General features: G+C 36.2%; 1 protein-coding gene across 1 annotated transcript in view; it reads right to left on the bottom strand.

The window, feature by feature from the left end:
* The window catches only part of LOC129363967 (collagen and calcium-binding EGF domain-containing protein 1-like), a 32,754-nt gene extending 22,456 nt beyond the window's left edge, over positions 1 to 10,298 (bottom strand). The window contains exons 1-2 of the mRNA XM_055036318.1: positions 9,992 to 10,298; positions 7,636 to 7,716 (exon numbers count right to left, since the gene is read on the bottom strand). Of these exons, the coding sequence (XP_054892293.1) occupies positions 7,636 to 7,716; positions 9,992 to 10,104 (194 nt within the window). The 5' untranslated portion in view covers positions 10,105 to 10,298. The remainder of the gene's footprint in view (positions 1 to 7,635; positions 7,717 to 9,991) is intronic.
* Positions 10,299 to 13,850: the final 3,552 nt, after the last annotated feature.

Below are 13,850 nucleotides of genomic sequence, written 5' to 3'. Positions count from 1 at the left end.
TTGCCCGGAAATAAGAGTAGCTATTCTTCACAGCAAAATTACTTAAGGAAAATTAAAAAGTACTGAATAAAATAACTCCTAAAAGTATTTTTTTCCCAAAAATTCACTCAAGTGAAAGTAACTAAGCGAATGTAACTAGTTACTACCCAACTCTGCTGAACACTAACCTCTCTGAAATCACAAAGTCTGTGGTAAGCCTTCAGACATGCTAAATGTCTGAACATGAGCCTACACCTGACCTGACCTCAACCCCAGAATTAGTGCTCGAGCTACAAGGCAGAAGTCTGGCTTCTGTCTTACTGGACCCCCTCAGAGTCCAGCCAGAAAGACGGGAGCCATAGAGTGCAGGTCGAGATGGAGTCCAGGCCTAGAGCAGAGTCAGTCTTAGTCACGTTTCAGTAATGACCACTTAAGATGTTTCTGAGTGATGTCAGAGGGGTGATTGGACTTGGACTTTTCCGTAAAGGCTGCTAGGAATGTTGAGGATTTCATCAGGTCTGTTTTAGTAAAGTAAAAATCATTCTAAACTTTCAGGACATTAAAATAATGTGGCATGACCACAGAGGGTTCTCCAGAGGATTTTTTTTCCTGATCTTGGCAGTTTCTACATAAAATTTCTTATTTGGAAAACATAAACTTCTTTATAAGGTCTACACACATTTTCACTAGATGTTTGATTATTTTCAGGAAAGCAAATAAGTACAACTTGATAGAAGCTTAGATGATCATAGGAATGAGTAATGCGAAAATTTCAATTCAACAACATTTTAAGCAGTAGGCAACACAAAAAATTCTCACTGACATTAAGACCACATAATGCATGGAAAATAATTGGTAGAGATCTTTTTTAATGACAGAAAGATTTTCACAATGCATCTTTATTCTCGTAAATAAAAGCAGAAAACTATTTGAAAAGCGAAACAGAATGCAGTTTAAGTTTGTCTAAGAAGATGTAAGCACATGCCTGGTAAAATGTGCATTGAATCACCAGGGTGAGTCTTACACAAGTTCTAAAATGATTCAAAGAAGACAGTTGTGATACACCCTCACCAACTGGAGCATTTCAGCTCTGTTTTATAGCACAGAGAGTAAAAAGAGTAGAAATACCTGTCTTGTTTTATGTTTGCTGTCCTTTCTAACCTGCATTCCATAATCAAATACATTCAGCAGAACATTTCTACTGGGGCCAAGTTTAGGTCAAAGCATGGGATTGGAAAAGCATACTTATCTTTGTGGTTATTTCTCAATTCTTTGTGTCAACTATTGAAAGTCATAAAGTGACAATGAAAATGCTGTAGTGAAGTTAGCAGAGCTATATTGATGCACAACAAAGAGAGTGACTGAATAACTCAGGGAAGTTGTTTCGCAGAAAACGATCAGATAAATTTTAGGGAATATGAAAGAAGGTGGCTAACAGTAAAATGATATAAGAACCCTTGCAAAGATGCTTCAGATACTAAACTCCATTCAAAATGTCCAAAGTCTGCATGACTCAGCCTTGAAGGGTTCTTGGAGAAAAAGTCAAGAAACTTTTCCTTGGCTTACAGCCCCAGATCACTTGCCAAACTCTTTTTTTCTTTGTTCTTGTTCTTCCAAATAATTTAGCAAGCTTTTATCATGGACTCAATCCCATTGACAAAATCAAACTATTCTTAATAAGATCAAGTGTTTCAGCTTTTTCTTCAGGAAACAATTAGTTGTAGTGAGAAACACTTTCCTCATGTAGTTGTTACTAATATTGGAACAATGAGACATTATGCAATTTGTTTCTTCATCTAATTAATTGTGCAGGTTTTCTATCTTTGATAGGATCCAGCTTTGAACATAGAAAAATAATATGCTGGAGTGATGGTTCTTTTCATCGGAAACATTTATTTACAATCAGCCTTTAAATTTGGAATATTCACTTGCAAACATACTTTGCCATATCTTCCCCTCTCGGTTTCCCAGCTGCATGCTAAGATTTAGCCAAAAAGAGCCTTTCGTGAAACTGTTTTTTCAAGAAATAAAGTGATTAACTTTGATAGTATTGTCATTTTGCAACTGCTGAGAGACATTGACCATGCATTTTCACAAGCTGTGTCTCTCTTGTGAGAGAAAAGAAATCTAAATTCAGTAATATACTATTTCCAATTTTTTTTCTGTATGTGTAATGTTATGCGATTTTCATGTGCCTGGATGATTGATCAGCTGTTTGTTGACAAAGTTCAGGCAGATTTGCATGTCTTATTGCAAGAGAAGTCCAGAGATCTACATTTTGGAAAGCTTCTGTTCATTGGTTTTGGAGTTTGTTATCTTTGCAATAAAGTAACTTAATAAAGTAACTTCTACTGTCAGAAAACAATGCTGTCCTCTGTTAAGAGTAATAAGAAATTCTTCTACATTTTGGATGATGTGCCTGTCCTATGGCTGGAGCTCAAATGTCCTGCAGCTGCAAATGCACCATCATGGAAAGGTGTACACTGCTTTGCTTATGCTGATGAGTTTTTCCTGGAGGTGTGATGCTAAATAAGGACAGACAATTTGGAAGACCACAGACAGAACACACCATTCCATGATTTGGTAAAAAACCACTTGCAGCAAAACAAAAGGTTTTTATCCCACCATATTAAAATAAAACTGAACTCAAACAGAAGCCTGTAATTTCAGGAGTGCTGTGGTGGTGCAGGGGTTAAGCACAACCCACATATGGAGGTCTTAGTCCTTGATGTGGCCATTGCAGGTTCGATTCCTGGCCTGGCGATCTTTGCTGCATGTGTTCCCCTTCTCTCATCACCCACTTTTGACTAGCCAATAAAACCTCTTTTTTAAAATAAAAAAATAAATAAAAAAAGCCTGTTATTTGGATGATTACCCAAATAGACAATGGATTAGGCTGCTGGGGAAATCAAATTAGAAGCTGTTTTCTGGGGAGCTAAGCAAATCCAGATCCAGACAAGTTAACCATACTATTGTTTCTGTATCATTGCAAACAATGAATGAACTAACTAAGCCACTTGATTTATTACTTCCATTCATTTCCCACACAGGAAGTTAATTTTAAGAATTAAGTCTTAGAAATGTTTTGCTTACACATTTCTGTGCCCAGATGAGACTTGACCAAGGAAAGTAAATATCTGTGGGAATTCCTTAGCTGACCACATGACATAACAGAGTGGTCAGAACTTCAGCGGAATTTGCAGCAGCTAACCTGAATGCTGCCAGAACTTTTGTGGTTCTTATTATTGTTTATGTCACAAGGAGTCCTCAACGTGGCCAATAGTGGGCAAACGTGGGTCAGTTGGTCATGGAAATAATGACCGACTGACTCATTGAGAGCAACAAGTCAGACAAATGAGAGAAAATCATAATATGTGTCCTTTGAATATGTACAATGTAAAAAGAAAAATGTTTTTAATAAAACCCAGAATCATTTGGAGCAAAAAAACAACTTAAAGTCCAACATTAAAACTGTTAACAAAATACCACCTTAAAATGTCTATACAACATATTTTTAAATTTTCCTTTTTTTGTCTAAGTAATTGCCTGATCACATATTCGCAGGTTTTATCCGCAGAAATGAACCATGCATTGTTTCTTAACCAGAACATGTTAATCAAGTGAAAGCTTAGTTTATTGAGGTCATCAGTTTTCTATCAGACTCTGCAGCTGAGAGTGCTTAGAGTGAAGTCAGTAAATTAACTCTGCTCACAAACCTACTGTAGCTGCCAGCAGCACAGCCAATGTTGAAACAATTCACACATAAACATGCGAGCTCATAGACACTCAATATCACTCAGGCTTCAGTCTGGGTAAACATGTGGGTATTAGGGCTGTCACCACATGAATGTGACCACCAGAGAACTGAGCATGAGTAAAACAGGAGAAATGTTAAAATTAATCGGATTCACAGAACTCACAATACCTTAGCACACAAATAGGACTCAATCAACTGTTTAGAATATAAATGTGATGCAGTGATGATGTCTGTTTTTAAAAAAAAAAAACTCATACAAAGCATATTTGACAGTTTGCTGGTCCTTCAGTGCTAATCTCCTTATACAAACCCACAAAAACCTATGAGCCAGAAGTATTTTGTTCAATTATTTTTCCCTCTAAGATATTAGCTAGGCTTCTGTATAAGGAAACAAGGTAAAAACTAAACATTAAAACTATGTAACACGATGCACTCACAAATGAAGTATTTCTGCTTGAAAGCAATCATGCATGTTTAAGAACCATGATTTGCTTCATATCTTTCTGCAACTAAGACCAGTTTGTTTGGAAGAGAGTGAACATGTCGTCTTCAATAAAACCTTCCTCCAAATTTCACATTACTGCTTAGATGCAAAACAAGTTTCACGCCAGAAAAAGAAATAAAAAAGAAAACCCCAAAATGAAGAAAAAATGTGGAGCCTGTCTCAACACAGCAGCGTTGTAGGTAGAAATTTAAAATCATAAAGGTCAGAAACCATAACTACACCTGGCAGGTTTGTCAAGCTTCAGGTTTCTCCAAATGTCTTGCAGTTTATATTGGCTGAAGACAAAAAGCCTCATTGCCGATAAGTACAATCCCTCTTCCAAATCCCCACACGATAGATGTAATATAAGGTTAAAAGACAGATTTTTTTTTTCTCTAGCATAAGATTAAACTATTAGTTTGTGAATTCAGACCACATCATAAGTGTTTGGAAGAAAGCTATGCTTCAGTAACTCTTAAATCCACACAAATTTAGCTACATGGTTTGCTTTTGAAGTGAAAATCCAAAACATTTGCAGCCAAAGCAACTGAAGCATTACTTAATACACTCTAATAATCAAGTGGAAAGCCAAAAAAGGAATTTTAACATACTAATTCACAGTATATTAGCGTGTTTACATTTACACCAAATGGTAATTTGGAGAAATCAATGATCCTAACAGTAATGTTTTGGAATTATAAGATAAAGCCAGAATACCCATGGTGAACATTGAGAATCGTCGATGTTGAACAGATTAGCACAAATAGGAAAAGATGAGATGTTTAAGTGCAGGGGAGACGGTTTTGATAAATCCTCGATCAAACTGGGGCAAACAGTGAATCAGGAACATATTATTACTGGATATGGGAGTTGTACTGAGAACAACTCTACTGGAAACTTCATACGTTTTCCAGTAGAGTTTGAAAACCAGTGAGATTTAATGATTAGTAAAGACTTTGTTCTTTTTCATGTTGCTGTCTTTATTATGTTTTAAATAAAAATTCATTTTGAAGTTTGAGAATTTGTTGAAAATTCTCAAACTTTGCAAATGTGACATCAGGATGCAATTATCTAATTTTTTCAAACTTGGAGTTTAACACATCAGATTAGAAATCAGATTAAAATTGTACTGCACATTTTAACCATCTATGACAAAGGATAGGAACATTTTATATTTAATTTTAATTTATCTTACAAAACAAAATAGAATATTCGGGTTATGATTTGCGAGTCTGAAGTTGGACCAAAATGCAGCCTGGAATGGGGAGCATGGATCACATTGAAAAATGTTTAATGAAAAAACAACAAGGACAAGCATCACAAGAACCACAGGGAGCCAGAGCAGAACAGGAAGAAATATTTCACAGACCACCTGATGTTGAGGGAGCCAGCAAGGAGTTACTGAGAATGAGTTGTATATGTACTGGGGAGGTTGATTACTGAATAAAAAACAGCTGACTGATTAGAAACAGTTTGCAGGTGTGAGGAGAGAGAGAAGGACAGAGAGAAAGAGAGAAAAAGAAAAATAGAGATAGAGGAAGAGAGAGACAGAGAGTGTACAGGGAACTAGGAATGACTAACACTAAAGAATCACTAGAAACAAGAAATGAACATAAACTAGATTCAGTAAGGAAGGACTGAATTAAAGTGAAACAGGAACTTGGAAATGCAGAATGATCAAAGTAGAATAAAATAATCAAACACCAAAACAACCTAGGATCCTAATAAGCTCTTCATTCAGTAATAATTGGACAAATTTGTTTTTACCGTTTTGTTACTTTTCATGAAGAATTTGAGAATTATTGTTTTAGATTATTTGTTCTTGTTTTGCCCATAAATCTCCCTGTTTTCCAGAAAAAGTGAGGTTACTATTTCTACTACTACCAGAAATCAAGTCCTTATTGTCTCAGTTTCCCAAAAGTGAATCATCATCTGTTGTCACTGTCGAGTGTGGAGGCAGTTTAACATTTTCAGCAGAAGAGACGTTCAATTGATTGTAATAAAAATAATAAATTGGAGTAAGAATCTTGGACTTGTCTTGAAAGCTTGCAGTACATTTAATGAGACAGAATTATGAGGCAGTGCGAAATTCTGGCTGGGCTAAAATGAAATAGAAAGTCATATTTGTATTCACATGTAACATATCAATCTGGTGTAACATGAAGTCATCTACAAAGTCCATTTGATCTTGGTCTGTTTTGAATGGCAGACAAAGAAAACATGGCAACGAAAACACAACCTCATCTAATTGGACTCCTCTAGCTCCACACATCTCTGCCTAAGCCAGAAATTAAACGAGACTCAGAGCCCATTACGGTCTACATCTGACAATAAACAGATCACATGGCCTGGCATCACCCCAGACCTGATGCCTTATTTATTCAAGGATCTTCTTAGGCCAACAACCACAATCTAAGCCAAAGAATCTCATAGTCATACATGATATATCATCTGCTAAAGGTCATAAAACCTGTTTTACATTGAATATTGCATAATGTCTTCAGTTATGTTAGAATGGAGGATATATTTACTTCAAGTTATGTGATTTAATGGCAGCTGCCAAAGTCAAACCCTAGAAACTGTTTAATATGGAACAAAGAGGTAAAATGGGGCCAAGAGCTTTATAAGGCCAGACTTTAAAACTGTTATAAGTTTCCTGTAATCAATTTAAACTCACTGGAAACCAGTTTCTTTCCTAATAATTCAACATCTTCATCGGATTTGGTGTTTTTGTGTTGTGGCCTAGTTTCTTATGTTATTAAGTTTGAAAACTACGACTTTTCTCTCTTGTCAGACTTCTGCTTTTTAGGTTAGAATGCAGCTCTGACCCCTTGAGGGACATGCCTTCCCAAAATGTTTTAGTTCTGGAAATAAACTGAGAAAATTCAAGTTCGGGCTTTGTTTTGCTGTTTCAGAGCCAGCACAGATGGAAGCAGCAAGGAAAGGAATAATAATGTGCTAAAGGCTAAAAATATGCCTCTAAAATAGTAATACGAACAGAGTGATGAATAACTGAGACAAGGTAAAGAGTAGCTGCTAATGGCTAATATATAATGTATAATGACACATTTACAGACACTAGAAATTATTATTCATTCTCAGGAAATGAGTTTTTTTTTTCTCTCAAGAGAGTGCTAGAGTTTCCAGTCAGGGATGTGTTGTGAAGTTGTGGAAATGACACAGCAGGGTGGGTTAGTGGTTGCTGAAACCTTTCCATAACCCTGGAATAAATCAGAGTGAGAGCTCCCGACAGACATTGAATGCCACTTGTTCAGCCAAACAGTCCTTGAGCAAATCACTGCTCTGGGAAACAAAAGTGAGCTTAATCGTTGAATGTAAACGTGTATTAAGGTCTAGACATATAAAGTTAGTAGGAAATGTCAGCAGCGATACAGAGAAAAGTTACACCACATACCTGAAACAAGTCCCGTTCTTCCCTTCAGCTCTGATGCAGGGATACTCCACAGTCAAGATTTTATTATCTGGACATTCCATCCTACGAAACGAAGAACACAAGAAAAGAAAAATGGACGTGATTGACCCCCGGTGTTTTAAAGTAGTGCTAAAAACTAAATCTTTGTAAACAGCAAGTGGAGACGAAGAGAAAGCTGAGCCCCAAAGATCCAGGAGAGGTTCAAGTTTATTACTTTCTCCACCTTTGTAGTTTGAACTATGACCTCTTGACATAAGGCCTTAAAACAGATTGACATATTCTGAAACCGAGTTTAATTCACTCAGATTTTATTTTATTTTGTATCTTCTTCATAGTAGTATTTTATATTTGTTGCTATAAATTGAACAAAGTGAATACATACGTTGGAACTTGGTGACTGCCAAGTTGTCAACAGTCCGTTTAATGACATTACTCTGTCATTAAATGGACCAAACATTTAATTAGTTCATCCCATAAAAATGTCACAGTGTGGTTCACCACAAATACATCAACTCACTTTCATATGATACACAGCAGCTGCAAAATCAAGTAACTTTCTTTTCCTGCTAGTCTAGTATATTTGATATTACGTTACTTGAAGGCTTGTGTCACTGTGATCATAGTGTGACCACTTCATTTGACTATTCTAAGCATTATCTTATGTAAAGGCCATGATATAGTTTCCACTAAGAGACTGACTCTAAGAAGCCTGAGTTTTAAAGTATGTTAAGCAATATTTAACATTTTTAAATTTAGTCTAGTTGGAGCCTTGAATTTAAATTTATTTTGGATTGTTTTACATTTAATGGTATTTAAAATGACTTACTTGCAGCTTGGTGTGATTGGACGTCACCTGAGTCACTATCTTGCTAAAAACATGACACACTTCTGTGCCATGTTTTTAGCTTAAAGCCCTTTGCTGCGTCTCATACAGTTGTGCACATCTAGAGAAATCTTTGGCCATTCTTCTTTGCAGAAAACCTTTTCAGTCAGATTGAAAAGGTAACATTTGTAAACATCAAAGTACAGGCCTTCCCCCATATTTCCCAATGGATTAACTTACTTACTTTGACTAGGCCATTCTGAGATGAACATGCTTCGTCTTTGGCATTGTTGCTCAGGTTTTATGTGTAGTCTCATTGTGCTGGAAAGTTAATGCCCAACTCAGTTTCATTTTCTGCCACCTCTAACTTGTTTTCTTTCAGGATTGTATTTAGCTCCATTAAACCTTCCCAACAACTCATACCTGTTTTCGTGTTTTCACTGCTGACAAAAAACATTTCCCTCAGCACAATGCTGCCACAACTCTATTTAGTTAGGAGAATGAGATGTTTACTGTTGCCAACCTCATTTAACATTTTTAATGTGTTTCTTTCTGTGTCCTCTATGACTTGTGAAAGCCTTTAAGCAGGATTTCTCATTGATTTCTTTTAGCAATAGCTTTCTTCTTTTTTTTTTTTCAAAACAGCATGGTAAATACATTTAAGTTGTGTTGCAGCTCCCCCAGAGTCACCATGTGTCCTGCCTCTTTAAGGCAAGTTAGGCTGAGTGCTGCCTAATGTTGTCTGTTGAGTGTTTAGTGTTTACCTTTATCTTCATGATGCTGTTCATTCTCAAACAACAAATCATGAAGTTACATTAGTAACTGGAAGACTCTGGTTAGTCATAGGGTGACTTCTCAAAGCAGTTTGTTGCAACACAATTTATTTAGAGGTTAGCAATCAGGGTGCTGAATATAAATGTAAGCTTCTTTTTTTCTCATATTTTAATAGTGACAAAAAAAGCAGCCTCCTCTCCCTGACATATTTCATTTTCCTTTCAATCTACCAGATTCTCATCTATGGGGTTTAATTTGATGTTCAGCGGGTCGCATCTGACTGACAGCCACCTCTTCACCTCCTGACCTGCTCCCACCGGGTACCTGAATAACATCCGTCACGTTATATATAAGCAGAAGCAACACTTGGCTGGCTATTCTGCACCTATAACCCTGGGTAGTTTTGCTCTCTGCGTCTCATCGGAAATCAAATTAAATTAGACGCGCCGCAGTGGTTCATCCAGGAGACTCCTCTTTGACAGCTTGCTCGCAAAACCCAATAAAATGCAGCACAAACCATATTACGCAACTGGGTCCGTGCTCTAAACTTTGGGTTACGTACTGGTTTGAAGTTTAAATTAGATTAAGCTTAACCTTTTCTGCCAAGAATGTTTGCCAGACTTTGAGCCTCATAAACTGTTAACTTCAGGGAGGGACATTTTTTTGTCTAAGTACTGTGATTTTAGCCGGAAAACTAAATTAAATAAGTTGGTAATAAATGCAAATAATTCGTCACTTTACCTTGACGTATCCACTGAAATCGTCGTCCTGATAGAGCTGGCCCCAGATTCCCACAGGAAAACAGCACAGATAGCCCCAAACGGTAGAAGAGTCGCACCATTAATTTGACCCATGTCCCTCTTTGCGCTGCGGGACAGATGATCTGCTGAAGTAACACTTTGCACCCGCCAAACTCCTCTACTTTCATGTGTCAGTGACCCGCGTAGGTAATGTTAGTCAAAATACCAGAAATCGTGGTCAAGTGTCCCGCAGAGGTGACACGCACAGAGACTGCGGGATCAGTGCGCAGTGTGTCCGGACCCCGTTTCCTAACTTTACGCAGTGAGCCAGACCCCTTGGAGAGCCGCTGAAGGCTTCACAGCCCATTGCGCTCCCACTAATCCCTCTGGATTTACATTCCTGCCTCCAAAGAAGAGACTTCAGGCAACCGAGTATCCAGTCAAAATGCGCAATGCTGGCGGCTGCACATGCCAAGATGTCAATAAAAGAGACCTAGACCTATTACTCTATTTTAAAATAATCTTATTTCACTACATTCCACAAATTTGGCGCCAGATGTGAACAAATAGATAAGTAGATGTGAAAAAAAAACTTAACACAAATAAGATTTCAAAAAATCCCTATGTGCATAATAAATAAATAAATAAATAAATAAATAAAAGAGAAATAGAGCCTTGGTTGACTAATGGATTTTGCATCCCACCGTCAAGTCTTAAAATATTAAACGACTTAAGTTAAACTTTAGAGAGCATATTTCATAAAACTACTGTGAATATTTAAGATTAAAAACGTTTTAAAAAATAGAAAATAGAAAACAAAGATAATCTAATTTAGACTGATGGGAAAATAACAAATTAATTGGCATTTAATTAATTAATTGCAATTAATTAAAAATCAATTATAAACTTATAAAAATATTAACAACCTTGATCATTGACAGCAAAATGTGCACATATATATGCATTTATATAGAATTTGAAAAGAAATACAGGGAATAAATAAATGAATAAATAAACAAATGAATGAATGAATAAATAAATAAAAAGGCTTAGCTGAAATTTTAAGAAAATAAATGTTTCACATCTACTTTTAAAGCCAGATGCTGTTGTGATTCATCTCAGGTCTCGTCGCAGAGAATCCAGAACACCCAACCACAAAAGACCTTTACTTGAAAATCCAAAGGGCTTGTGTGGACAGATTCAGTTTGTAAACTTTTACGAGGATGAGATATTCAGAGCTCTGAAAACATTGAGAAGTATTTTTAACATAACTACTATACTTAACCTGAAACCAAATGAGATATTTTAAGATGGGAACAGTCAGCTCAAACCTTTTAATTTGTTCAAAACTCCTCCTTGGTGTTAAAGATCAAAGGGATCACAGATATGAGGATTAAAATTTAATCCACGAGCAATGTTGACTCTTTTCAACCGCAAATAGAAACTAAAAATTCCAACTGCAAGGTACATGGATAACGTTGATCAAGTTGAAAAAACTTATCAGTATGACATGTTGCACTCAGATCAAGCAGAGCAAGAACAGGTTGTAGAATAACCATTGGGTCATTTCAAACTTTGACTACCTGGGCTGTTGTTCCACTGAAACAAGAGGGATAAATGTTTTAAATGGTGATATACAGCCATTTAAGCAAATTAGTAAATATGCTTAGCAAACAAACAAAAGGGGAAAAATAAATCCAAAAATTATGTGTTTCAAGCAGTTTAACTGTGTTTGGATTTGAAAGTTGTATGATTCTCTGACAGAGGTTGTTATAATTTGCTAAGTGTTTTGGTAAAAACCCTCAGGATGTATTTTGGTTTTAAACCAAACATTTGAATTGTTCTTTTTTTTTGAGTGTGTGCAGTATGGTTATGATACTAACAAATACAGATTAACTGATGTAGCAATATGGATCACCATCCCTAAGACTTCTTTAAACAATAACTGGATCTTTTTAAAAGTCTGTCCTCGTTTCAACTCCTTACCTGTCTCATTAAAGGTGAAGATCAACAAATAAAAACAAATAGTCAAAAGTTAAATCCATTCTTCGTCATGATACATAACGATGTGTAATATAATTGTCTGAAGTGTTCCTAAACAGAATTTGTAACATGGTTCTTGCTTATGGGCATTGCTTTATTAGCATACCAAAATGTAGCAATTATTCACTTGTGTTTTCTTTGCTATTAGACGAAATATCTCAATGAAATGTTTTGCCGGACTAACAGCCTTGTCAATGTTTATCTTGGAAAAGCTGCTGAAGGTGGAGGGTGAAGGTGTCTGCTGGAAAAAAGAACAAATGTTTTTGGAGAAACAAACCTATAAGTGGAGATCTTTTTAATTCATAATAATTATGTAGTCATTATTATTGTTGTTGGAAGCAAACATCCAATCACAACCTGATTGCTTGAGATGTAAGTTTGCTATGGGCTTTAGCCTTTGACTGAACACGGTGAAATCTGATTGACTCAGTGTACTATGTTCATTTCCTTTCTGTTCACACACAAGAAAGAATTGTGGTATGTCAGTTCAGAAACTGTAGATTTGTATATACTGCACCAAGTGTTTTTTTAACTATTTCTGTGAAAAATTCATCTTATTTGGTACACATGTCTCAAATATTACTGTAAACCAGGCTGAAGAGAGGCTGTGATATGTAGTGAGCATTTAGCGGCTTTTTTTTTATTTTTATTAAGGCCAAAGTTATTGAGTAATAGGTGTAAATTGGAGCCAAATGTTCTGAAACATAAAAATGTAAAAATAAACATACAATAAAATAGATTTAATAATAAGTGTCATGCATTTTATGCTACAGTTTTCTGACATCTGCATGGATCATGTATGTGTTCTTACCTGTTGCAAGCTTTGATCATGTACCAAAAACAATACAGAACAAACATTATATATGTGTGAGAGAACTCTGACCACTCATGCTCTCTGAGGACCAAATAGCACAAGTGGTCAGTGCATCATCAGATGATGCGAGGTAACTCTGCACTTAGTGGTGGATGTTTTCTTCCATGCCATTAAATAGAAACATCTGGCTTTATTCACAGCAAAATGAATAACACTGGAAGTACGCATGCACTGAGTACACGCCTTCATGTGGTATCCAGCACATCAAATTAAACAGTGCGGACTCCTTTGGCTCCATTTCCCTCCAGAATCAAATAAATTCATAAAATACATAAAGCAACATTATTAAGGAACCGCAGCAAAAAGGCAGCTGTTGAAATGGAGGCCTCTGCCTCATTATTGCGACCACACAGGACATGGTTTCTCTTTTTCCCACGCAGGAGAGTCTCCTTTACCTTGGTTTGTGGTTTTTATGTAGTATCTATCTGGATACAAGCCACAGAGAGGAAATGTGGATTTCATTCGGTGCTGAGGATGCATTTGCTGTGATACAATTGTTGAAAAGTATATTTATAAAAGCACATCTATGAAAAAACATATAAGCAAAATACTGCACCATTCTCTTTCCACTATACAATTATGCAATATTTTGTGTTGAACTTTAAAAGCCTGCTTCAATATATTGAAGTAAAACTTTATTTCTATTTTGTATTTACCCACATTACGCACACTGACTGTATAACAGGAGGAGCAACGGTTTCTTTATCCTGAATCAACTTGTGTTTGTGAATAAAATGATTATTTATATAAATGTTTTCATCCAGCAGTGGATGATCCACTGCTGGTTTGTGGGGATTTTCCTGATCTAAAACTGTTACGCCCCAAAGGAAGAAAGATGCAGTTTCCTAGCATTTGAGCATTATTATCCCATGTAGGATTCTGAATCATATTTTCCAAAATACAGCAAACATTTTTGGAGACCACTACCTTTTGACAGTGCATA

This window comes from Poeciliopsis prolifica, unplaced genomic scaffold (genome assembly GCF_027474105.1).
Source record: "Poeciliopsis prolifica strain line A6 unplaced genomic scaffold, Auburn_PproV2 SCAFFOLD011, whole genome shotgun sequence".
In the NCBI taxonomy this organism is placed as follows: Eukaryota; Metazoa; Chordata; class Actinopteri; order Cyprinodontiformes; family Poeciliidae; genus Poeciliopsis; species Poeciliopsis prolifica.
The sequence above is the reverse complement of the archived record's forward strand: the minus strand, read 5'-3'. Positions and strand labels throughout refer to the sequence as shown.